This window comes from Ascidiella aspersa, chromosome 3, assembly GCF_963924565.1.
Source record: "Ascidiella aspersa chromosome 3, kaAscAspe10.2, whole genome shotgun sequence".
In the NCBI taxonomy this organism is placed as follows: Eukaryota; Metazoa; Chordata; class Ascidiacea; order Phlebobranchia; family Ascidiidae; genus Ascidiella; species Ascidiella aspersa.
The window spans coordinates 28,215,264-28,238,080 of NC_139449.1; the positions used below are offsets into that span (position 1 = coordinate 28,215,264).

General features: G+C 36.5%; 4 protein-coding genes across 4 annotated transcripts; 3 read left to right on the forward strand and 1 right to left on the reverse strand.

Moving 5' to 3' along the window:
* Positions 1 to 97: 97 nt before the first annotated feature.
* LOC146161339 (tubulin epsilon chain-like) lies at positions 98 to 4,258 on the forward strand. The gene is made up of 10 exons (XM_083386057.1): positions 98 to 200; positions 328 to 470; positions 556 to 683; positions 781 to 893; positions 1,018 to 1,128; positions 1,354 to 1,530; positions 1,724 to 1,843; positions 2,063 to 2,221; positions 2,391 to 2,563; positions 2,825 to 4,258. Exons 2-10 carry the CDS (start codon positions 334 to 336, stop codon positions 3,093 to 3,095), a joined length of 1,389 nt encoding a protein of 462 aa, XP_083242183.1. The 5' UTR covers positions 98 to 200; positions 328 to 333; the 3' UTR covers positions 3,096 to 4,258.
* LOC146161340 (vacuolar protein sorting-associated protein 35-like) lies at positions 1,608 to 18,132 on the reverse strand. The gene is made up of 17 exons (XM_083386056.1): positions 17,896 to 18,132; positions 17,428 to 17,551; positions 16,925 to 17,113; positions 16,680 to 16,776; positions 16,050 to 16,169; positions 15,745 to 15,828; positions 15,485 to 15,594; positions 15,098 to 15,194; positions 14,319 to 14,467; positions 13,561 to 13,656; positions 13,081 to 13,192; positions 12,566 to 12,718; positions 11,369 to 11,491; positions 10,901 to 11,080; positions 9,501 to 9,740; positions 4,943 to 5,086; positions 1,608 to 3,295 (listed from the first exon to the last, which is right to left on the reverse strand). The coding sequence occupies exons 1-17, from the start codon at positions 18,098 to 18,100 to the stop codon at positions 3,107 to 3,109; spliced, it is 2,412 nt and encodes an 803-aa protein (XP_083242182.1). The 5' UTR covers positions 18,101 to 18,132; the 3' UTR covers positions 1,608 to 3,106.
* LOC146161341 (uncharacterized) lies at positions 5,428 to 8,181 on the forward strand. Its single transcript, XM_083385396.1, has 3 exons — positions 5,428 to 5,827; positions 5,959 to 6,434; positions 6,987 to 8,181. Exons 2-3 carry the CDS (start codon positions 6,001 to 6,003, stop codon positions 7,393 to 7,395), a joined length of 843 nt encoding a protein of 280 aa, XP_083241522.1. The 5' UTR covers positions 5,428 to 5,827; positions 5,959 to 6,000; the 3' UTR covers positions 7,396 to 8,181.
* A 1,294-nt stretch (positions 18,133 to 19,426) lies between the features above and the next one.
* LOC146161342 (uncharacterized) lies at positions 19,427 to 22,809 on the forward strand. Its single transcript, XM_083385134.1, has 2 exons — positions 19,427 to 21,514; positions 21,599 to 22,809. Exons 1-2 carry the CDS (start codon positions 19,468 to 19,470, stop codon positions 22,339 to 22,341), a joined length of 2,790 nt encoding a protein of 929 aa, XP_083241260.1. The 5' UTR covers positions 19,427 to 19,467; the 3' UTR covers positions 22,342 to 22,809.
* The last annotated feature ends 8 nt before the right edge of the window (positions 22,810 to 22,817 follow it).

Below are 22,817 nucleotides of genomic sequence, written 5' to 3' on the forward strand. Positions count from 1 at the left end.
AGGAAACGCCGTTGTTTGTTTAGAAATTCGGGTGCGTCATGCTTTCTGATCAGGAGCAGAGCTTTTGCGCAACGGACCATGACACCACAGCATGTGTCGCGAATTTTAAAAACAAAACAAATCGCTGAAGATTAGGATTTACATAGAGTTAATAAGCATTTTTTAGGGATTTTTAAACATATCAGGACAACAAGCTACGTGTAAGTTGTGCTTTTCAACTGGTTTGTTTACGATAAGAAATTATTTTGCGTTGCTTCAATAGGACAAGTTACTGCAATTGGCCACTTGGCAATATCTTAAAAATTACGTTTGTATGTTTTTTTACAGACAACAATGACTCAGTCCATAATGATTCAAGTTGGCCAGTGTGGAAATCAAATAGGCTGTCGATTTTGGGATCAATGCCTGAGGGAACATGCTTTTTATAACAAGAATGGAGTATACGATGATGCTTTGTCAAGCTTCTTTAGGTTCTTATTAGGGATAAAGCTATTTCCTAATAAAAATGCAAACTTTTTTACAACCCTTGTATTTAATCCCTCTATAATTTCTCAGAAATACAGAAACGTTTAGTGATGGAACACAGACAACTGGTAGAAACAAAATAAGCAAGCTTAAGGCCCGAGCAATTTTGGTTGATATGGAAGAAGGTGTCATTAATGAATTGCTACAAGGCCAACTTGGTACTCATAACTTCTGCAGTTATTTTGTGTTGTAATAGGTTGCCGTTAAAAAACATGTATGACAACGTGACATCAATAATTTAAACTGTGCTTTCAGGTGAAATATTTGACAGCAAACAGCTTATTACCAATAGTTTTGGGTCTGGCAACAACTGGGCTGTTGGGCACAAGGAATATGGTAAGATGTACAGGGAGCAAATCACAGAACAGGTGGGTGTGGCATTTGTACAGAGCTGTATAAAACTTTTTTGCACAGAGCTGTATAAAAAATCTTTTACCTTTTTCTGATAGTTATTAGTATAACATTAAAATATTCATACATGAATTATGTTAGGTTAGAAAAGCTGCAGAGATGTGTGATTGTCTCCAGTGTTTTTTTATTCTTCATTCAACCGGCGGTGGAACTGGATCTGGCCTTGGAACATCAATCTTGTCCATATTACAGGTATGATCATTAGACAATGTTTTTTGCCTTCTGTTTCAGTCCTGTTTTTAATTAACATCCTTGAATTTTTTATGATTTCACAATAGAAGCCAGATGCATTTTCTAGGACCTAGATAATTTAACTTAAACTTTTCTTTCTGCTTGACTATATTTTAATAGTACACTTGTGTAAAAATAGCAACAACCAGCAATTACCAAATATATTATTTTGTAATTTTCCCACAGGATGAATATCCAGATGTTTATCGGTTTGTTGGGGCAGTTTACCCATCAAGTGACGATGATGTAATAACATCCCCATACAACAGTGTCTTGTCAACCTATGAGCTTACAGAGAAGGCTGATTGTGTGCTTCCAATAAACAATCAATCGTTAATTAACATTTGTAACAAAATTCAACAGGTATATATCTGAAACACCTTTGCAGAAATATTTGTTTTATTTACAAATTTTCCAATGTTTAATTTACGGAGATGGTATGCATGCACACTGGGTATTGTAAGGAGGGGTACACTACATATGTTAACTACATTTTTATATGTATCAGAAGTTGATAAATACATTTTAAATGTATTTAAGTGATATTTTTATTTAGGCTGTAAAGGTCGGAGATTCAAAATCCATAAAAAGTTCCAAAAATGAGAAACCATTTGATGCCATGAATAGCTTGGTTGCTAATGTCATTTTAAACATGACAAGTTCATCTCGTTTTGAAGTAAGTACCACCAGGCCTACAAAACTTAACATTTAAACCAAACGATGTTTAACACACATTTATTGCACAATCAATAAGAAATAATGACATTTATAGTTCATTTGGTTAGGTTAGCAATGTAATTTTTTTAGCAATCCAACAGTAACAGGTTACATATCTGTGAGTTAAGATTACAATAGAATATAGGATTCATTGGCACAATGTTTTTATGAAATACAGGGATCACTGAACGTGGATTTGAACGAAATTGCAATGAACCTGGTTCCTTTTCCAAAGCAACATTATTTGGTGTCAAGTTTGTCACCGTTGTATATTTCAAAGGATGTAGCTTTGCCACCAAGGAAATTGGACCATGCCTTTGAAGAACTATTCTCAAAGGTAGCATACCAACATGAAAGGCAGAATATAAACACATCAAATACAAGTTTAATATATGTTTTTTAAAGATATTTGCAGTGTTTTTAGCAGGCATTTAAACTTTATATTGTTGGTAAAACAGCAGGTTTGAAAAGGTCATGGAAGAGGTCTTGTAACATTTTTTTTTCAGGAGCACCAGTTAATGTCAGCAGACCCACGTCACAGTTTGTATTTGGCTTGTGCATTAATGGCAAGGGGCAAAAATGTACAGATCTCCGATTTGAACCGGAACATTGCAAAACTCAGCCGCAACTTGTCATTTGTAAGCTGGAACCAGGAAGGGTGGAAAACAGGATTATGCAAGTGAGTGTTCAAAAAAAATGTTAGTTATTTATCTTTAAAAGGCAGCTTTTGAAATTAAAATGCAGTAGGTTAAAACCACAAGACTCTTGCAGGGAGGTAACACATGCTTGCAAACAAAATTCATACAATGCCTTAATTGTTGAAAATGATATATGATTAAACTCACACTTGATTAAGGTGCATTTCGTTTAGCCATCAGTCTGCCAGTACACTTAAAATACATTCTTGCGACTAACACTCAACGTTTTGCTTTTAATTTAGCTTGTCACCTATTGGACAGCAGTATTCGCTGCTAGCCCTGGCCAACAACACATGCATTCGTCACACATTTAGTGAGCTTCGCGGCAGATTCGTCAAGTTGTACAGTCGCAAGGCACACGTCCACCACTATGAGAAAGTCGATGGGTTTGAAGCGGAACTTTTTAATGAAAGTTTAATGTCACTTGACAGTTTGATTAAAGAATACGAAGATATAGAAAACGCATCGGCATCTGGTACATTCAGTTCAGCCAGGAGGCTAAAAGTAGTGTGATGGATTGATTTCTATGCTGCCTCAATGCCGTCGTAGAGAATGTCTCCACCCTCTGCAATGCTTTGCTCCTTGCGGTTGCGGATGTGGCTGAGTGTGTTGTCGAAGTGCATTTGAATCATTTCACTTTCGTCGGAATCTTCAAGGCTTTTGATTTCGTCTTGAATTTTGGATATTAGCTGGTTAAGGAGCTCCATAGTTATCTACAACACAAACGAGAAGAAATATTTAACAACTACTTGACAAACATTAATGTTTGACTGGAATTTTGACGCTTCGATTAACTGTCTATGCCAGGAGTCCGCAAAAACTTCTTATTCCCAAAAATAGTAGTTCGAAAGTCGTGCGACCCAAATATTTCGCGAGTTGGTTTAAATTTAAACGCGTTCCTTATGAATGTTTGTTTGTAGCGACTTTTCTCAAATATTAGAGCTTTGTCCATATTTTATGACTTCACAGAAATTGCGTTTAAAGCAAAAATACATTTATCAATATCAAGTTTACATTTATATTTTAAACTGCTACGTCCTCATGTAACTTTGCCTACTAAGAAAAAAATAAAATAAAACATAGTAGGAAGCAAAATAGGTTTATCGCAAACCAAAAAGTTTAAATTTGGGTATTTAATATTGGCAACAATTTTCTTAACCGCCCAAAGTCAGCGCACATTTTAATAAGCTAAAGTATGTGATTTTAAATAAACATTAACAAAAATATTGCCATACAATGGCAGTGCCTAAAACAATAGAAGCTATTGCTATATTTATTTTTGTGTGTTACCAAAATAGGTCGTTATTCTTACATTTTTATTTAGCGATCCAAAGTAAACGGTATAGCTAACCAAATATTTCACTATTTGTGGGTTCCTGGTTTATGCCATTTGAGTCAACATTGAGACCCTTCTTTGTCAATGCATATGGAACAGTAATTTTTCTATTGAAGCGCAGTACCAAGCTTCACACAAAAAACGTTGTTTTGACTTCAGCCAAATTGGCATTTGGCTTATCTTTACTGTATACTGACTTGTTCTATCTGTTATGTTTATGTAAACCTTATAAACAAATTTTGGTGTACAAATTAAATGTTAATATTCTGTACACGCAAGACATAACATATTGTATGAATAGCAATAAGATAAAGGTGACTTAATTTGATTATTTGGTTCTGTTGGGCCTAAATTGTTGACTTGCTACAATTTATCACAACAAGGAAAATCTATTTTGTTATGCTATCGATGTAAACTTTTGTAATTAACAACCCAAATAAGTAATAGTTTGATAGGCAGGTATTTTGCTGATTTAACAAGTTGAAGTTGAAAAAAACTGCATAATAGGATCCACCAGTAGTAATGAGTTATGTACCGCGTGGGTTAGGTATCTGTATTTCGTAAAATCGTTACACAGTCCTCTGATGCTATTAGAAATACGGCATGTCGTTTTTCTTTATGGACAATTAGTTGACAAAAAAAGTTATATTTCTTCGTTAAGGTATTTACGTTACATAAGCCGTGTTTAGTTAAAATAAACTTAACAATTTTACGAATCGCGGTTTGGGTGACAGTAAAAAATGACTGTTTTGATTTACAGCTATTTTATCTATTAAGTTAAAAAACAAGCAAGTAGAAGGTAAACAACCTACGTTCCTATTCAATTGAGTGTTCATAGTGCGTACTCAAGCATTATAATGAGAGTGGTAATTTAACCCAACAATGAAAAAGTGCGTTAGGATTAAATAACAGTTTGTATTGTACCTTTACAAAGGCAGAGAACTGGCCTTATAGAAGAAATTTAATTTTAAATAATGTAAAACAGTTGCTTTAATCAGAGCAAAAAAATCAACGGCGGACTTACTTCTTGGCAGCCATGCTCATGAAAATACAAATATTTGTTCAGCATCTCGACAAACAATTGTAGCTGTACTGCTGATTCCATACATTGACTGGCAGTCCTTATCGCCTTCTTCAGACATTCCATGACGCGCCTCGAGTCACGCATCTGGAAAAGGACAAAAGCTGTATAGTTACAGATTTCAGAAAGAGAGAAAGAAGATAATACCTATAGTGGGAGGCAGCACACTTTCCTGTGCAGCTCTAAAACAGGTTCAACCTGAATTTCGCCCGTTAAGTGTAAACATACCGCAGCGCTGTGTTTAAACTTGTTGGAGATATGGAAGTAAGCAAGGGTTCGCACAGTAGGAAATAAATGCAATTTGGTTAAGAGCGAGCAATATCCACAATCAGGCAGCGTGTTTTCACATTAAGGCCTAAAACCGGTTTAACCGGAGCCTTAAGTTGAATGTAAACACATAACTGTTTGTTGGTTGGACTTGAAATCAGTGCTATTTCTGTAAAGCAAGAGTTCCAAACAGGAAATAATGCAAACTTAAAAACTTAGTCGATTCAAGGCAAATGCTATAGTGCTGTATACAGCAGTGGGTGATGTGTTTGATGCAGTCACAGGTAAAATGACGTTGCTTGCTTTATAATGATTTCCTCGTCCAGTATATTCAGGGAACTTGATAATCTCTTTGTCTAGCCAGGTCAAACTAGGTTGACTACATTGTGTTGGTTTAAATTAAAAAAAGCTTTAAACTTAGTGCGACGCTTGTACAAAACAACAGGGCTGTCGGTTTATCTATTTGGCCGAAAGAGAGTATTGGAACAATCTCCACAGTTTAGTGCCAATTCTTTTAAAGTTTACATTATTTTTAATTAATTTTACGTCGAAGACTTTGAGGTAAGTTATCAAGCAGAACTCAAGTGGGCTCAAATTTTATAATAACTGAAAGAAGTTTGTGTACAGTATTGTTAAAATGTTTTTATGAAAACACGTTTATTCCCAGTCGCCTTGTGTATTTGTTTTATCAGATAAAATAGATTATATCACCATAATCCAAAAACGAAAGCAAAATGCCGAGCACTGCATGTGTTTTGTGGAATCACGGCTACACAAGGAGTACAGAAGGGATTATAAAACTGGTAGAACTGTTTTTCGGTGGCGGTGCTTGGGGAATTATTGCCGCTACCACCCCGACATTAAATGGACCCTACGCTTTTTACATGTGGGTTGCAGTGGGCACTTGGACCATTACGCTGGCGACATATCTCATGAACGTTACAAGCCAGAAAACCGAGCCGCAACCAGCATTTCATGATCTACTCACTGCTTTTCTGTTTGGTTTGGCCCACTTGATTGCTGCAATTGTTTTCTGCGTGCATTCCTTCGCCTACAAAGCGTGGATTTTTGACCAGGCCATCACAATTGCGATACTTGAGTGGATCACAACTGTGCTTTACTTCTTACATGGAATCTCCATGTTGACACACTTTGTCGCTTCCAAGGGGTGAGTTTACATTTGTTTGTTCAATAGGCAATAAAACATAGTTGTCGTCACCCAAAGGTGTTAGATTTGGATATAAAAAAAATCGTCAAACGTATATTTAAATTGGATGCAAATTGCAATAGGGTGAAAAATGCCTAGTTCCTGTTAAAAAACTGCATTATGTAAATGTGACGATGGACAGTTTTTTTAAGGCGTGGCTTTGGTGACCGCTAAGAAATTTAATGGCAAATATTTGATCTAAATATGTACAGAAGAAATAACATTAGCTGGAGAAATTTAAGAGACCCGTTCCCAGAAAACATCTTAAAAGAACACAGACCAGGATATAAAAAGAAATACTATTTTTTTCACGAAACACGTGTAGTCTGGTTTAAAGAGCAGCGCGCAGCTGTTTTTTTTTTTATTCAAACGAACTAGTCCTTGGCGAAGCCATTGAATACCGAGCGCCCAGGTCTGAAGTCGCCGCCACAGTTTCCTTTCCTAAAGAATTAGTCACGCGCCGTTAAGTAGCCGAGGGACGGGGGCGGAAGTAATCGAAACGCGTGTATTCAGTGTCAACGACAGGCCGGACTGGTTCTGGAGTACAACATCGGTGGAAAAGTCGCCTGAAGCGCGCAAGCACAAGAGCGACCAGTTCAGCGAGGTGGTGGTTTCCAACCCGACCGCTGTGGCCAGCTACCAGGGTAACGCGTCAGATCATCAGCAGCCTTCGCCCATGGTCGGTCACCGGCCCATGCCGTCGCCAATAGCTTCCAGTGGCCGCGGTAGACAACAACAGCAGCAGCAGCAGCAAACGGATGATACTAATGAAGAGTCGGGGTCGCAGAACGACCATGTGATCTACGAGGACGTACCGATGGAAATTGGCGACTACCGCAACGTGCAGAAGGGTGGCGAGAATCAGAACAACTCCTCGAACCGGGGCGGAGCCGAGGAAAACGCCTACTTAAACCCGGTTTGAGCGCTTCCACTTCGCTCGTTTTACGACCCCGTATAGTTCCAGCGTGTGTGTAAATATCGCCCTAGAAGTTCGCAAACATACCTGGAGTTGCGGCGCCGTCTTGCGATCAACGAGATAAACGGGACTGGTAAGATCCGGGTTGTCATAGGTTATACGACCGAAAAGGAATTTAAGAGCCTTTTTGTAGCTGGTTTAACCGCGCGTTTGTGTTTGTTACTAATCAAACAGCACTGTTACTGATCAAACTGACTTAAATTTTTACACTGATGATGGCGGAAGGTATTAGCCGAAACGAAACGTTTCTGAGATTTTGTGAAACTGCACCTGTGTTAACCCGTTTTAATGACGCGAAATTTTGTACTAAACAACAATGTTTAAAAGTGTTCTTTTCGGCGTCAAACAAGTTGTTCAGCGCATAGCTTACGTCACTGTTTTAATCTGTACCGTGTAATAAAAGTAGGCTTATTTAATTGTTGGCTATGTTTTAAAAGCGTATCAAGTTTTGCAGTAATTTTATCCACTTTTGCCTGTATACCGTTCCTTAATTTTTTCACTCTCAATGTTCCACCAATAAAACATGACATAAAGGCAAGGTTTTCAAGATAAGAAAATAAGGGAGCGTTATCGTTAACAAGTCAGGGGCTCCTAACTCCTAAAATAGGTTTTGGTTCGCCATGCTCGACATAAAAGTTTACAAGATAAATTGACGTCATAAAACAAGTAAACTTAAGAAACCTGCTGGTTTCCGTACAAAGATGTTTGGAGTCTAAATACATTTAAGAGAAGGAGCCCAATCGTTTTTTTTTTAATAATGTATTTTCTTTTAAAAAATTTATTTCCATTTATAATATTACACACTAAAATTTTAATTAGGGTTTCATGGACACCCTAAAACTTATCTGCGCACCACTAAGAAGCCCAATGGCCGCAATTTAAGAATCTCTGTAAGTAAGTTAGGCACTACTTTTCGATACCAGGCAATACTGTGGACTGGCTCTTCGGTAACAGTACATCACTACCACTAATTGGTACATACCGCAGCTGTTTTTTGTTTGTGTTTTGAAGAAATTCTGGGTGGGTGTAGGGAGGAATCCAACGCAATCCCAGTGTTTTAACAGGTCTTTTGGCTGTATTTGTGCAGTGTTTTTGCCCAGCTAAACTGCGAAACTTTCTTTGCTGTGCGGCAATTTTATTTGTTCCTAGTACTTTGGTAGATTGTGTTATGCACAAAACCGCAGTTAGTAGTTTAGGGCACTCTAGTTTTAAATTAATTTATACCATCTTTACCTAAACTATACTAGTGCGCTATCATATTTTTTGATTTTTTCCATTAAATTTTACATAATATTTACAGGATTATGGTCGTAAAAGGTGCGTGCAATAAAATCACATGTTAGTTCTCATTCATAGACCACAAAATGCACAACTGTAGTGTTATGTATTTTTGTGCCGATTTTGGTTCACGGCTACAAGTTTGACTGAGGGCAAGTTTTGTGTTATGTGTTCGGCAAAAGCAGTTCTGGTGTTTACTGCTTCTAAACCGCGATCAAAGTTTATAGAAAGCTTTATTATCGCCTTTCTGTTAATCACAACGTTTACCAAATTTGTAAGGGATTTTCACCACCTACCAGGAAAAGATAACAATGGCGCCTCTCATGTGGACAACGTAAAAAAAATAAAGCCCAAATTTTATACTAATGGTGTCACAAATCTTTAATCACCTGGCACCCCTGAATAAATTTTAGTTCTTGATAAAAGGCTGTTTAGTGTTTATGGATAAATAGCCTTATGGAGACCTCAGGCCAGAATATTGGCTTCGAAACATAGGTTACCGGTTCGCAAATATATTTTTCTCGTTTTACCGCTAGTGCTAAAAGGTAATAAGCACTGCATTAGACCTTTGCATAGTCAGCTTATTTGGTTAAAATGAGTTATATGTGTGTGGCAAAAAATACATACGACAGACAGACTAGCACAATGGTGCTTGAGGCGGGATCCTGTACACTAAACGCAGGGAAACTTTTAAACATTCATAAACGCCTTAGCATATTGCAGCACACGGCTATTTCCTGAACCTAGGCATAATCAAGAGCAAAACCACCAACCTCTTCGCCCTTGCTCTCCTGGGTGCGTCCCGACCAGAAGAGGTGCGACACGTGCGCCACCGCGCGGGACTGGTCGGGCTTCTTGAGCAGCCGCGAGGCGGCGTGCGCGCACTGGGTGCGAAGCGGGGCGTGGCTCTCCTCGCTGAAGCAGCGACACTGCTCTACGGCGCTCACTAGCAACATGACGGCGGCCAGCTGGGCGCGACTGTCCGCGATCTCTTCCTCGTAGATGGAGAACGCCTGCGTGTTACAATTAGGCGTCGTAAAAGCGTCAAGGTAGGGGTTCTTAAACTGGGGTCCATGGACCCCTTGAGGGTCCGTGAACTAGTTTTAGTGGGCCACGAAGACCTAATGGAAATAGTAGTGTATATAGCCTAAAATTTGCTAACTTCAAGCGCAGACGATTTTGTAAATTACCTGACAATTTAGGTGGTGACGAAATAGCGGCAATTTAAACCACGTACAAAGGCATGGGTTAAAATTGGTAAAAGTTGCGCCAGTTTGTCAGTAAATGCAAGGTACCGGCGATACTAACGCGTCACACATCAGTTACTTACAACCTAAAGTTTGCTAGTTGTAACTACAGACACCCGGATGAGTTCTATCCATTGTAACAAGTGAAAGTAAAATTGGCACCGCTATCAACGAGTGAGTGATCGGGTGACCATTAGAGCTATCCTGGAATAATTACACAACGCAATAGAATAATTTTTTCCATGTACCCGCGTTGGTCGTTAAGTATTATTACCCATACAAGACCACATATCTCTATTAAAGCTTGTCTTATATGAGGGTGGTATCTGTGCCAACCTGCTGCATTATTCAATGTTTGTTTTTCGCCCCAGTTTTGACAAATTGTATTTTAGTTTACATTGTGAGTGCCCAACTGCAGAGAACTTGATCATTCGACGGTAGGGCAAATAACGACCAATCAATATTGCTAACATGACGCTCTAATTATCTAAAAAAAAAAGTAGTATTACTCATTTTGTTTAGATGACTGGAGTAATGAGATAAAGCGGTCGTACTAACTACTAAAAGCATGTGATATCCAAATAAAACACAACAAATTTTTGCGTCAGTAACACGCTTTTGCGAGCATGTGCCTGTGGATATGTTAGACGTCACCATTCTTATCGCCTTTTACTTGCGCCTGTGCTTTTACGTGCATTTTAATTGTTTTCATTTATACTTTGACCTGATGAAGCACGGTTGTGCGAAAGCTTGTCGAGAATCAAATACAATTTGTCTTTATACAGTGCCACCTGATTTCTCTAAATAAAACACAGTTAGCAAGCTGGTTTTCGTTCGAACGGCGGAACGCGCCAAACTTAATACTAAAACAATAACGTTACTATGACGTCACCCCCACCAGTGAAAAACCAAAGCCATCACCTCACCTGGGACACAAACTCGTAAGCAACGGCCTCGTGATTTTCGAAGCCCAGTTCAGAGGCCGTGAGCGCTCCCTGCAGGAAAAGGCGAAGTGGCAGCTCGGCAAACTCCGACTTGGACAGCGTGTTGATAATGCTGCGGCTCGTCTCGAAAATCTTGGCGCACTTCTTGCCCCATTTTTCGTCCTGCAAACACGTGTTTTTATTATTATTTTAAACATTTTGGCGTCTTGGATATTTTATTTTTAGTTTGTTTTTAATCGTTTTAATTATTTTTTATCGGTCATGAAAACATTTATCGTTAAAAAACATTGCTTTAAAGTAAATTTTCACTAAGTTATTCAACAGGGATACAAAACCAAGCCACGTTGCTGTTTAAAAACTTTTGTCAAGTTCATGATAAAAATGTCAAGATTAAGTATATATGTATAATACGCCTTTTCCTACGCAAATAGCAGTAACAAAAAGCATTACTTCTTCCGCAATCTCCTTGTAACGGACTGCCAACTTGTACGCCGAGAAGACCAGGGAAGGAAGGGTGTATGCAATTCTGCTCTTGCCGCCTTTCTCGAAGTGGGTCCGTGCTTTCGTAAGAATCTAGTTGAGAGTATATAAAGGTTTATGATGTACTTACTTGAACGAATCCCTAAAACATGTGCGGAGTTACTATTTCGAGCAGATGACCTCGCACAATGAGTAGGTTAAAATGTGAACATTAATATTTTTTTAGTGTGAAAACTGTTTTTCATTTTATAAGTTTAGTGCAGTTAACGTATCACCCTCAAAGCAGTTTGATGGCATTTGGCCTAAATTGTACTGCAACAAATAAAATTGTCTGTACTGTTTAAACAGTGGAGTGTAAGCAGGCTTAATACAACTAGATTCATTTTAGTTTCAACTACAATGATATATAATTAATTCAATGAATTTAGTTTATATCGCAAATTATTTTTTATGAGATTCCAAATCGTTATTCAAACAAAAAATTCATTCTAAATTAAAAGTAATCAAGTTCTTTGTTCCAAACGAGATACCAACAAGGCCATGGGACAAGTAGCATTTTTGGCGAAGCATAATTAGATTAGAATTATATTAATTAGAGCAAACAAGCAGTTAACAAATTAGATTAAAATTAAAATTAACCGCATTTTGCTCTAATTATTTAAATTAGGCAACTAGAATTGTCTAGTTGTCCCTGAAGGAGTTGCGAATTCTCAGGTTTTACGTAAAAGATCTAAATCGTACAACAAAATTAATTATTTTCTCTGTAAGTCAGGTGCTACCCAAGTGAAAAAAACAATGGTGCACTTTATATATGCCAGATAACTCATGATGTACCGGCACTTATCGTTGAGGTATCGGTGGCAAATTTAATTGGAATTTTTGCTTTGTTTTGCGATATGACATAGATTTTTCAAATGTAAAAGTAAATTTTCACACCAAATATTACATTAAAAGCTATAGTTGGGGACCAACATTTTTGGACTACTTGACCATCGTAATGACGCCATTCGGTCTCAGTATCGGATCCTAATCAATACAAGGTATTGGATCCTAACATTGTATCCTATCCTAACAATATCGAAATATATATGAGGTATCGGAACACCATGATATCGGTAAGCAACTCCCCCCGATTTTCTTAAGTAATTTTACTCGACTGATGCCCACCAAGTAATGTACGTCTGGAGAGTCGGAGGTAAACAGGTGAATGAACCTCCCCATCAATCCTTGTTCATCCATGAAGTCCTCCTCATCAGTTTCGGCCGGTTGGTCCGCTTGTGATTGGACGAGAGGAGAGATTAGCATGAGGAGCGAGTCGACCTTTGTAACGCAAAATAAATATGATGTTGCTACCAAGCATAGTATATATTTCTTTAAATTTTTGAGCAGATTGATTAAACCTGTAAAACGCTGTTAACTGTCACTTGCGAGTAGACCTTTTCAAACATTTTGCGTTACTTAAAACAGGTTCTTTTGGCATGTATATTTCTTCAACCAACATTTCGGCTTACTATGCGATAAGCCTTCGTCAGGGACTGACACACACAGTTTTGTGTCATTTTATTTTGCGTCCTGATGGCCATGTGATATAAAAACAAATATAATAAGTTTCTCTCTAAAATTGTATTCGGTCAACGAGCCCACATTGTTTTTTCTTGAGCCTAAAATATAATATAAAAAACCTGTTCTGCAGTCGGGATGACTGTGGAGTAATCCAGTGCATTGTTCACCAGTTTCACAGCTAAACGTTTTCTTGAGTTGTAGTCCAAGTATTCATAAAGTGGAGCAAAATACCTGTTAAGTAAGAAAATACCTACGATATATGTTTTTCTCCGGAAAATCTCTTTTATGAGACAGTCAGTTAATATGCTGATAATAAAAATGAAGTAAAATTATTTTAGCAGTAAGATTAATGAAAACGAACCGAAAATGTATATTTGCCATTTAGAGTAATAAATAATTAAATATTAAACTTACAAATACACAAGATTCGTTATTTATGGCAAAAACCTAATTTCTAGCTTTATTTTGACATTGTCAACAGTAGAATAAAACAGATTTGGTTTATTTCAGTTTAATGCTCTGTTCAATGTACATATCGAAAAGCATTTTTATTCTCAATTTTTAGTTTGATTAACCTTTTCTGAATGGGTCATACTTACTGAAGTTTAATGACAGTCAAAATGTTATTGTAGGCCTCAATTGGCACTGCGAGAAGCTGGGACACTTCTTTGCACAAAGTAGAGCCATTTGCAACCCTTGTAAAGACAAATGAAAAAAAATTTAAAATGCTCAAGTAACACAAATCATCCATGGTGATTCAGTTTAGTTTTAACAAAGTAAATTTGTTTTAACCAGAGTTTTGTTCATTATGATTCTATTGACCTCCCTTATGACCTGCATAACATATTTTTCAAAATTCTGACAACAAATTGTTGAGTGCCTATAGCAGCGTTTCTCAACCGGTGCGCCATGGAAGGCTGCTAGGTGCACCGCGAGCGAAAGAAAAAAATATGTTGAAATAAGTCCAAAATTAATTGGATTAAGACTTTAATGGACAAAATAACGTTTTTAGTCTCAAAGGCTGGGAGTCCCTTTAAAGATATGCAACTATAAAACCCATATAACAAAAAATGCAGGCAATTTAAGAGAAAAGTGGTACACCACAAAAATTTCGCGCTCGCTTCGCTCGTAAAGTGCGCCGCCACGTTTTCATACGTCTCTAGGTGCGCCCCCAAGTAAAAGGTTAAGAAACACTGGCCTTTAGTATGGGGCTGAGAACCATTGGTCTAGGGTTTCATGATACTGCCATTGACAGATAGACGCAGCCACACAAAGTTACTTCTTTTTACCCCAATCCTATGTATTACCTCAATGTTAACCACTAACAAATATACATAAAAACACAAAAACAACTTACGATTGAATATTGGTTTTGCCAAACACCTCAACAGTGGATTCAAGCACCTTGTCCATATAATCTACTCGGTCTGGGTAGCACTTAAAAGCAAGGTTCATCAAAGCTGTTTGCATCGACACGATATCTTCAAGTTTCATTTCAGGTCTTGTCTGAAAGAAAACGCATATTTATTTTTTAAAGGGATATTTTGATTTACTAAAAATATACAACTGATTACAATAACGCTATAACATCATTAATTTATTATAATAAATTTAATTTATTATAATAAATTAAAAAACACACAAGGTTTTCAACATAAATAAAAACAATTGTAGTATGCTATATTATAGCATGTTATAGCAGCTGTAACATGGATTTATAAAAAAGGTTGATATTAATTCAGACCTAGACAAACTATGGTATGCGGGCAGGGTTCTGCATATCGAGCAATTTAATTCAACCCGTGGCTTATTCTCCATAAATTTTTTTTAGAAATACTGCTTTTTTTATTTTTTACCTTGACTTTAGAATATTTTATTGTGTCAATACTGTCAATTAATTTGTAAGGCAGCCCTAATCTGTAATCCTGTCAGCTTTCCAAAGCAAAGCTATTTATATCTTGGTTTTAAAAAGAATCACAGTTCATATTATTTGTATTTCCTCCAAGATATTTTCCTATTTTTATGTGGCCCTCTGTCAAAAAAATGTTCACATTTCGATTTAAGGTGTGGAGCTAAGTCTTAATCTTAATAGAAGTAAAACATTTAATACAGCATATTCTAAAAACAATACCCTACCTGAATAATGGATCCAACTTGTTCAGAAAAAATGTCAAACAGCATAATGTCAGATGGAATCCCCTCCCCATCATCTCTGGATACATAGTGAGCTAACCTGAAACAAGAAACATGTTCGTTTTTTTTAACTAAAAATGTGAAAAGTTCTTGATTTTTGCAAACAGCTTTAAAACTCTGACCAGGTTTATTTATAAGGAAATTAAGGCCATATTAATCCAAAAGTTGAATTGCTTGAAATGAATGTTAGTTGTGATTTATTTTGCATACTTTCTGCTTTAAAAAGTTGACCTAATGAATTTTCAGGTACTTAAAATACTGCTTTTCGCAGTTGATTCGAATGTTTTCTAAGATGTACTAAAGATAAATGTTACTTCATGATATACCAACCTGTCAATAAGGGCAGTGATGGTGTTTTTCACATTAACTTTCGGGTGAAGATCAGCACATGCATGAAGAAAACTTCTCAAGGTTTGCAAATGAAATTCATCAGGGAATACCTAAAAATGACAATGTTCAATTGCTTAACCCAAACAAACTACAATGACTAAAAATTATTTTTTAATAAAAATCAAAGAAAACAATCTAATCAAATTTTGTTTCCTTTGTTTTTTATCAAGCAAGATGAGCCCTCTGATTCATAAATTTACCTGAATAATGCATTCCATAAGATATTCCTGGGCAATGGGATCATTGCAGTTGACCACTTGCTCCAAAATACCATTTAAAACAATCTGCAGAAATAAAAAGGTGACTCATGAACAATAAACAAATATTAGAAGTTTAAAAAATGTAGATTAAAAGGCCTGCAACGCATCCAGCATATTTTATGATTATCTATTTGAAAGCTTATTTAGAAATTACAGAAACCCAATAAAAAGTGATGATTTGCCTAACAAGCGACTTTTTTGTATTGTAAATAAAGGTTAAGATTGTTAAATATATGGCATATTACCTTTCGATAACTGTTAACATCCACTCCGTCCAGTTGACTGAGACGTACAAGATTTGTGCCAACAAGGATTCTGAGCTCTTGTCGTTCACGTTCCCTTCTTTCACGTTCACGACTATGACCCTACAAATTTCAAACACATTCATAATATATTATATAGAAAAAGCAGTTTGTAAACAAGTCATTTTTTAAGAACTTCAGTCAAGTCTTTTGCCCAAAATAACAAGTCAAGGTCCAGTTAAGTCATTGACATAAACATAAAAGATTAAACTATTACAATTTGTAAACTTCAGAATTATGAGCAATAAATTAAAGAAAAATAAACCAAAACGCAATATATAACAATCAAATTGTTTGATGTGCAAAAATTGTGATAAACCCTATTTTATTGAACAATATTAAATAAAAATCTTTAATTAAACCCAAGTTAATGATAAATGACTTCAGCTGTGTTCTGTCTTAGAAAAAAAAATAAAGTGCACTTAAAGTGATTTACTTTAACCATTATACACCAAAAAAGTTTAACATGCATAGTAACCAACTAATATTACACTTTTATCTTAGCATGAAAAACAAAACCTACTTTAAAAGGTGTTGCTAAATTCAATGTAAAAAAAGAATAAGGTTAAATACCAGGTGCTGCATTCTGACCCACAGCTTGTTCATTTCAGCAAAGTTGAGCAGAATAAAGTCAATAGCAGACTGAACAGTTACAGGTGATTCGGTATCACTGAACAATACAGGAAGGGGGTGTTAGGCATTGTGTAGGAAACAGCAATATTTCTATTTAACTTGTAGATAAACAATTTTATCTTATAGGTAATTGACGATAAAATATCATATTGAATGAAAAACAAATTACAAACTTTAGTTCATACTTTTCGCCACCAGATATTTTCACATCTGGCAGCACATTTTTTGTGCATTGAAGGAGGTAGTTACGAAGAAAAAGTCCACGAAGGGGATGTTGCACCCCTCGGCACATTTCCACCAGGTCTTTTAGAATTGTTTCGCAAGCACCAGGCTTCAGTTTAATGTACACGACTCCAACAGTGACCAGTAAATATCTGTAAATTTAACTAAATTAAAAACACACTTCTAAACATTTAATCAACATTTAATTAAAAATATCATTACTTAATTTAATGCACTTCTATATGGGCACCATTAGTTGCACGAAGCACATCTAAACGGTTAATTTAGAAATTTTGTCTGAAACAATAAATTTTGGTGTCAATAAAAACTTTATGAAATACTGATTAACATAAAACAAACCTCATTGTGATATCTCATCATTTCATTTTTTAATAATTTTTTAAATTGAAAAGAGACTTTATGGACACCCTATATATTTAATTATTACATAAAACATATAACATACAGCCTTGGAATAATGTTTCCCGCATATTGCACTAGCTCATAAAGATCAGATGCATGACGGCCTTTTTGAAACTCGTCACTCAAGTATAGCTGAAGGTGTCTCATCTCATCACACACAGCCATATCTGGGACATAATAAGTATTTTAAGTGTTTTTATGAATTACAAAATTCAAAATAGTTTACAGGAAATAAAATAATAAACTACATATATCTGGTATATTATCTAATAACAACTGAAAATTGACAAAATAAAACTAAGATCTAAATTCAAACATTTATTAGCGTCATTTTTGCTTTTTAAATAATTTACATACAGCACCCTAACGGTTAAGATTAGGGTAGAAATGATAGTACTTTTTACTACCAATGTAAATATGGAGATTCTATAAACCAGTGCCCAAGCTCGCACAAGCACGCAAAATACGTTTCAATCTAAAAATCACTGTAAATAAATTATGTGTGACATACAAAGCTCATAGTAATTTTTTGGAGTCAGTGTTGATGTTCTCAATTCCTTCAAAAGCTCCGATGCATGTTTCAGGCCGTCCATTAGTTTGCTCTTGTCCAATTCTCGCTTCATATGAAAGCTCTCCATCTTGACAACTTGAAGGGCAGCATCGAGCAACCGCTCCTGCTCTTCAGAGTTGGAAACTGGTGTTTCTCCCATTGTCATGAACTAGATTTAGGTTAAATTCCACAAATGATCTTGCTAATAGACAAAAAACGCAAAAAAATATGTTTAATTTGTTGTTGTTTTTAGTTTTGTTGATCTTTTATTCATCAAAATGAGTCATATTTTTATTGTAATGTAGTTTTAAAACGAGCAATTTTGTGGCAATTTTAAAGGGCAAGAATGCCAATAAGTCCAGGGTCTACGCCTATTACATTAAATATAGTGCTGTTACAACTTATAAAGTCTTAATTGAACCTATAACGATACTTGGCGCTGGTCTAGAATCCTACCACATTCGTAAATCAAGGCACAATATTTGGGGTATCATGCGAGTTAGCGTTGGGTTGGTCAAGTATTACTATATTCAGAATTTAATATTATTACTTGACCCACCCTAACCCAAAACGATAACACCAACCCTAACCCAAATAACGTGCGTTGTGGTAGGATTCTCCCAATACTTTTATAAGGATTATATAAAGTCATTAGTTGTACTTGTACATATTTGCCAATGCCAATCGATAACCAACAATCTTTGCTGAATAATATATTTATGCATGAGCAGGCACCAGCATTTAGTAGAAACCAGTCAACCGTGAAAATATGAGGGATGCCGACAATTAGTTTAAGTGCAAAAAATAAATTAAAATCTTAAAACAGCCGAAACACGAAAGCACAATATAGATTTCGGTTTATTGCTTGAAGTTCATGCATATTCCATTTGACAGAAAAATTATCGGCGCTGGTCTAGAATCGCCAAATTATCTAATCTATTATCGAGACAGTCCGAGATAAAAAGGAGAGCGACATTAAATCAACAGGGAATTCAGCCCTTATCAGTTTTAACCAAGGCTGGCTTGAGGGGCGTTATCTTAAAATGGTATCTTGTGCCGCGTGCACTCTAGGTGCTTTATCACCGTGCCCACGTAGCCCAATCGTGAATTTTACAGCAAGCTTATCGCATTTAACCCAACGAACATTGAGCTGATTTGTCTTTCTGGCTGCAGTCAGGCGTGCTCCTGCAATGCAGATAAAGGTGGCCTGTTTACGAAAACGGTTGTTCCATTCTAAAAGAGTTCTTCTCAACAAATAACCATTTTTCTGCTTAGTTATTTATTTTTTTTACCTTGTTAATTTCAAAAGCGATTTCCTTGGTCAGTTTTAATAGATGAAAGAAGTATTTAGCTTTTGTTAAGGGTGTTAGCTTTGATAAGCATTTCAGGCAAACTTTCTGTACAATTAAAACTGTCATGTATTTTTTTTCAAGGGTATATGTAAAATATTTACCAAACTCTATATATAAACTATTATTTTAAGGTACTTCTAGTTAATATTAGGCTTAAATTCAAATTGCTGCCTGCTAGATCATGGCTAAGCGGTACCAAAACAGAAGAAACTTGTTTAAAAAAAGAAAGCAAGTGGCACCAGTCTTTCAGAAGCAAATGAACAAAACTTTGTCCACCACAAACAAGGTCCCTTTTGGATGCAATGCTTGTAATTTTTCTTCATTTAGTATCAGGAAGTTTATCCTGCACATAAAAGAGAACCATTATGTTCCTGGTATTGCTGATAAAGGCAGTTGTTCAAACGATGTAAGTGACACTGTAATGCTAAATCAAACAGAGGGGGAAACTGCAATTAATGAAACAGAACTTGCTGCAAATAAAGATGTTACACAACAAGAAACTGACAACCACACAATAATAAAACAGGAAAACACTGCTTCCAATGATTCAATTCATGAAGATAATGAAAACTTGGATCCTGAAAAAGAAGAGGGCCAACCTAATGTAAGTGAAGAAGAAAATATAATTCCAAACATGAGTGCTTCCACCGATTGTGATGGAAATACTGGAGACAACCCTGAGACTATAAATGTCAATGTTCTGTCAATGGATCCTAGCAATTCTTTAAATGAAAATTCACAGAAAGAAAACTATGATCCAATCCAATCTTCAGATGCAGTTGCATCCAATTCCCTGAACTCTTTAGAATCAACTGATGACATTGACTGCCATGATAAAAGCAGATCATTATCTTTAAATAAAGATGAAAATACAGATTTACCCCATATTGTTAAAAGCATGCCCAATAAAGAAGACAAAGATGAAAGTAATACAGGTGAAAAAGGCAAAAAAAGAGAAAAAGAAGAGGAAGAAGAAAACAAAGACCAAGAAAGCAAACATGAAGAAATCAAAGAAAAAGAAAGTGTATTTGAAAAAAGCAAAAATGTAGAAATGCCAGAAGAAAGAAGGGTTGAAGGAAGCATAATTGAAGAAATAAAAGATAAAGAAAGCAGTGATAAAGAAATTGATGGTGAAATAAGCAAAATTGCAAAAAGGAAAGATAAGGAAACCTTGGTTAAACAAAACATAGTTAATGAAAACAAGGATAAAGAAATGAAGGACACAGAAAATAAAGATAATAAAAACAAAGATGAGAAAAACAGAGACGAGAAAAACAGAGATGAGAAAAACAGAGATGAGAAAAACAGAGATGAAGCAAACAAAAATGAAGAAAACAAAGACACTAGTAATATTAGTCCCGAAATCACTGTTGAGCGGATCAAAGAGAGCAAAGACAACAATGACATTGGTAATGAAAGCTCTGCAATGGACATAACAATGCCCAAGCCTTTGCAAAATCAATCCAGAAAATCATCAACTGAAACTGGTTTACCAAAGGATAGAACATCACCAAAAAACAAAGGATGTCGTCTAAACTTAGAAAACATTGTTCATAACCTGAAAGATAATCTAAATGGAAGCTTAACACAACCAAATTTGGAAGGCTCTCAAGAAAGTTCACAAAAGCATGTTTTACCAGTGTCAACTATCGAAAACGTTGGATCATTTTCATCCACTCCAAATTTACCTGCAATCTGTGCAAGTTCCAGACCTGTTAGGAAGTTAAAGGAGAATTACCCCAGCAACGCCATGCGGGAGAGCAGCATTGGTAGTTTAACCAGCTATGTTGCTTCTCATGTTTCAAACACAGAAACAGCACAAGGCAGGTTTGCGCCGAACTGGAACCATCAACCACAGCCATCATTCCAACAACCCAACAGGCACCAAACTAATGCAGCTCCAGGTCCTGCAGCCATGATTGCCACTGTCACTGAAAGAGGCGTTGTCACCATGCCAAACATGAGTGTGATTTCGTACATTGATTCAAATCCTAAAATTCAGGCGCTACTCTTTCACAGCTTCTGCAAATTTCCTTATCCGCCTGTGGAGGAAGTTTACTATTTGTCAAACACCACCCAGCTCTCAGTGTCCCAGATAAAGAATTGGTTTGTGGGCACCCGCTTAAAACACGGAATCAGCTGGAGTCCAGATGAAGTGATGGAAGCGTGGTCATGCATAAGCGGACAAGGTGTTCAAACGCCGACACCACCTAACCCCCCTGTCCCTAATATGAGTGTCCAAGGTTTTCGAGCCCAACCGATGGTACCCACCTGCACCAATCCCGTTGGTCCAGCCCCTAGAAGACTATCACCAACAATGCTTCACCCTAACATGAATACCCCTCCTGCCAGGGCCATGCATCCTGAACCACCGATGCATAGCATGCAGGGAAACGGTATGATGACACCGCGTTTTCCCATCAACCCTCAGGCAGTGCTATGGATGACTTGTAACTGTGGTCTTGAACATGAACTTAATGGGTCTCAAATTGGGATGCTCAACTCAATGGGAGATAATCTTACTGCCATGCCCACCAAGGAGGTTCTCACAAAGGCCCAAAAAGTCACCAGACTTCCGCATTGTGCAGTACAATCTTTTTTCCAGGGCAAATGCGAGATCAACAACAAGGAAGGAAATGGACAAATCAGAAAACCGTCACGCAAAAGGCCACGCAAAGTAAGCCTTGATGTTTCTCCCAAACCTGTAGCCACTCAGCAAGCTGGACCTAGTGCAACTACTTTAAATTCTGCTACAGAGCAACCTGAGGGCTCTGTTCTAAGCATTGAAGGCCTTGATATTCTTTATCAGAGCTTTTGCATTGAACCCTACCTGAGTAATGAGGAACTGCAAAAAATCAAACTGGTCACTGGTCTAAGCAAACTGGCTATCCGAACCTATTTTATCAACAAGAGGAAGGAGGTTCTAAAGAAACTTAGAGCAATGGCTGCAAAGCGGCAGCACATCGCCATTTATGAAAACTATCACACCTGGGTAAAGGACATTAATACAAGCAGGGGATTGCACCAACAAGCTATGAAATCCTTAAGCAACTAGAATTAATGTGTAAACAAAAACAATTTTTGTGATGGAAAAAGCTGTTCATTATTTGCAGTCCTTCTTTTCTTTACATCCGAATGTTTCTGTTTTTTGTTTTTTTAAATTGTAAATATTGATTTGTATTGATTCCACGCACTACCCCTTTCAACCCCTAATAGTTTTAAGAGCTGCCAATTGTTTTATTGTTGTACCAAAAACCTGTAAAGTATTTTGTTTGCTTTAGTGTATATTGTTGTGCAGAATGAATCAAGTTCAAATTAACTACCAAACTGCTAAAAATCTTATTTGAATTTAACAACTGCTGTGTTTTCATCTAATAATATATATATATATATACAGAATTGTTATATATACTAAATGAAAATTCAAGACTTTGCTAGCATAAACCTTCTGAACCATTGTTTTTGTGTGTAACAGTGAAATTATTATCTAACTGAATTCCACTTTACCTTTTGGCAATATTCGTTGAACCC

Excerpts from the sequence above, each read along its gene's own strand:
- LOC146161339 (XM_083386057.1), top strand. The coding sequence starts at position 334 with ATGACTCAGTCCATAATGATTCAAGTTGGCCAGTGTGGAAATCAAATA. Across the intron at positions 894-1,017 it reads GGGAGCAAATCACAGAACAG|GTTAGAAAAGCTGCAGAGAT; the intron begins GTGGGTGTGGCA and ends GAATTATGTTAG. Across the intron at positions 1,531-1,723 it reads TTTGTAACAAAATTCAACAG|GCTGTAAAGGTCGGAGATTC; the intron begins GTATATATCTGA and ends ATTTTTATTTAG.
- LOC146161341 (XM_083385396.1), top strand. The coding sequence starts at position 6,001 with ATGCCGAGCACTGCATGTGTTTTGTGGAATCACGGCTACACAAGGAGT. Across the intron at positions 6,435-6,986 it reads CACTTTGTCGCTTCCAAGGG|TGTCAACGACAGGCCGGACT; the intron begins GTGAGTTTACAT and ends GCGTGTATTCAG.
- LOC146161340 (XM_083386056.1), bottom strand. The coding sequence starts at position 18,100 with ATGACAATGGGAGAAACACCAGTTTCCAACTCTGAAGAGCAGGAGCGG. Across the intron at positions 17,552-17,895 it reads AAAAAATTACTATGAGCTTT|ATATGGCTGTGTGTGATGAG; the intron begins GTATGTCACACA and ends ATTATGTCCCAG. Across the intron at positions 13,193-13,560 it reads TTGACTGTCATTAAACTTCA|GTATTTTGCTCCACTTTATG; the intron begins GTAAGTATGACC and ends CTTACTTAACAG.
- LOC146161342 (XM_083385134.1), top strand. The coding sequence starts at position 19,468 with ATGGCTAAGCGGTACCAAAACAGAAGAAACTTGTTTAAAAAAAGAAAG. Across the intron at positions 21,515-21,598 it reads ACCTAACCCCCCTGTCCCTA|CAACAATGCTTCACCCTAAC; the intron begins ATATGAGTGTCC and ends GAAGACTATCAC.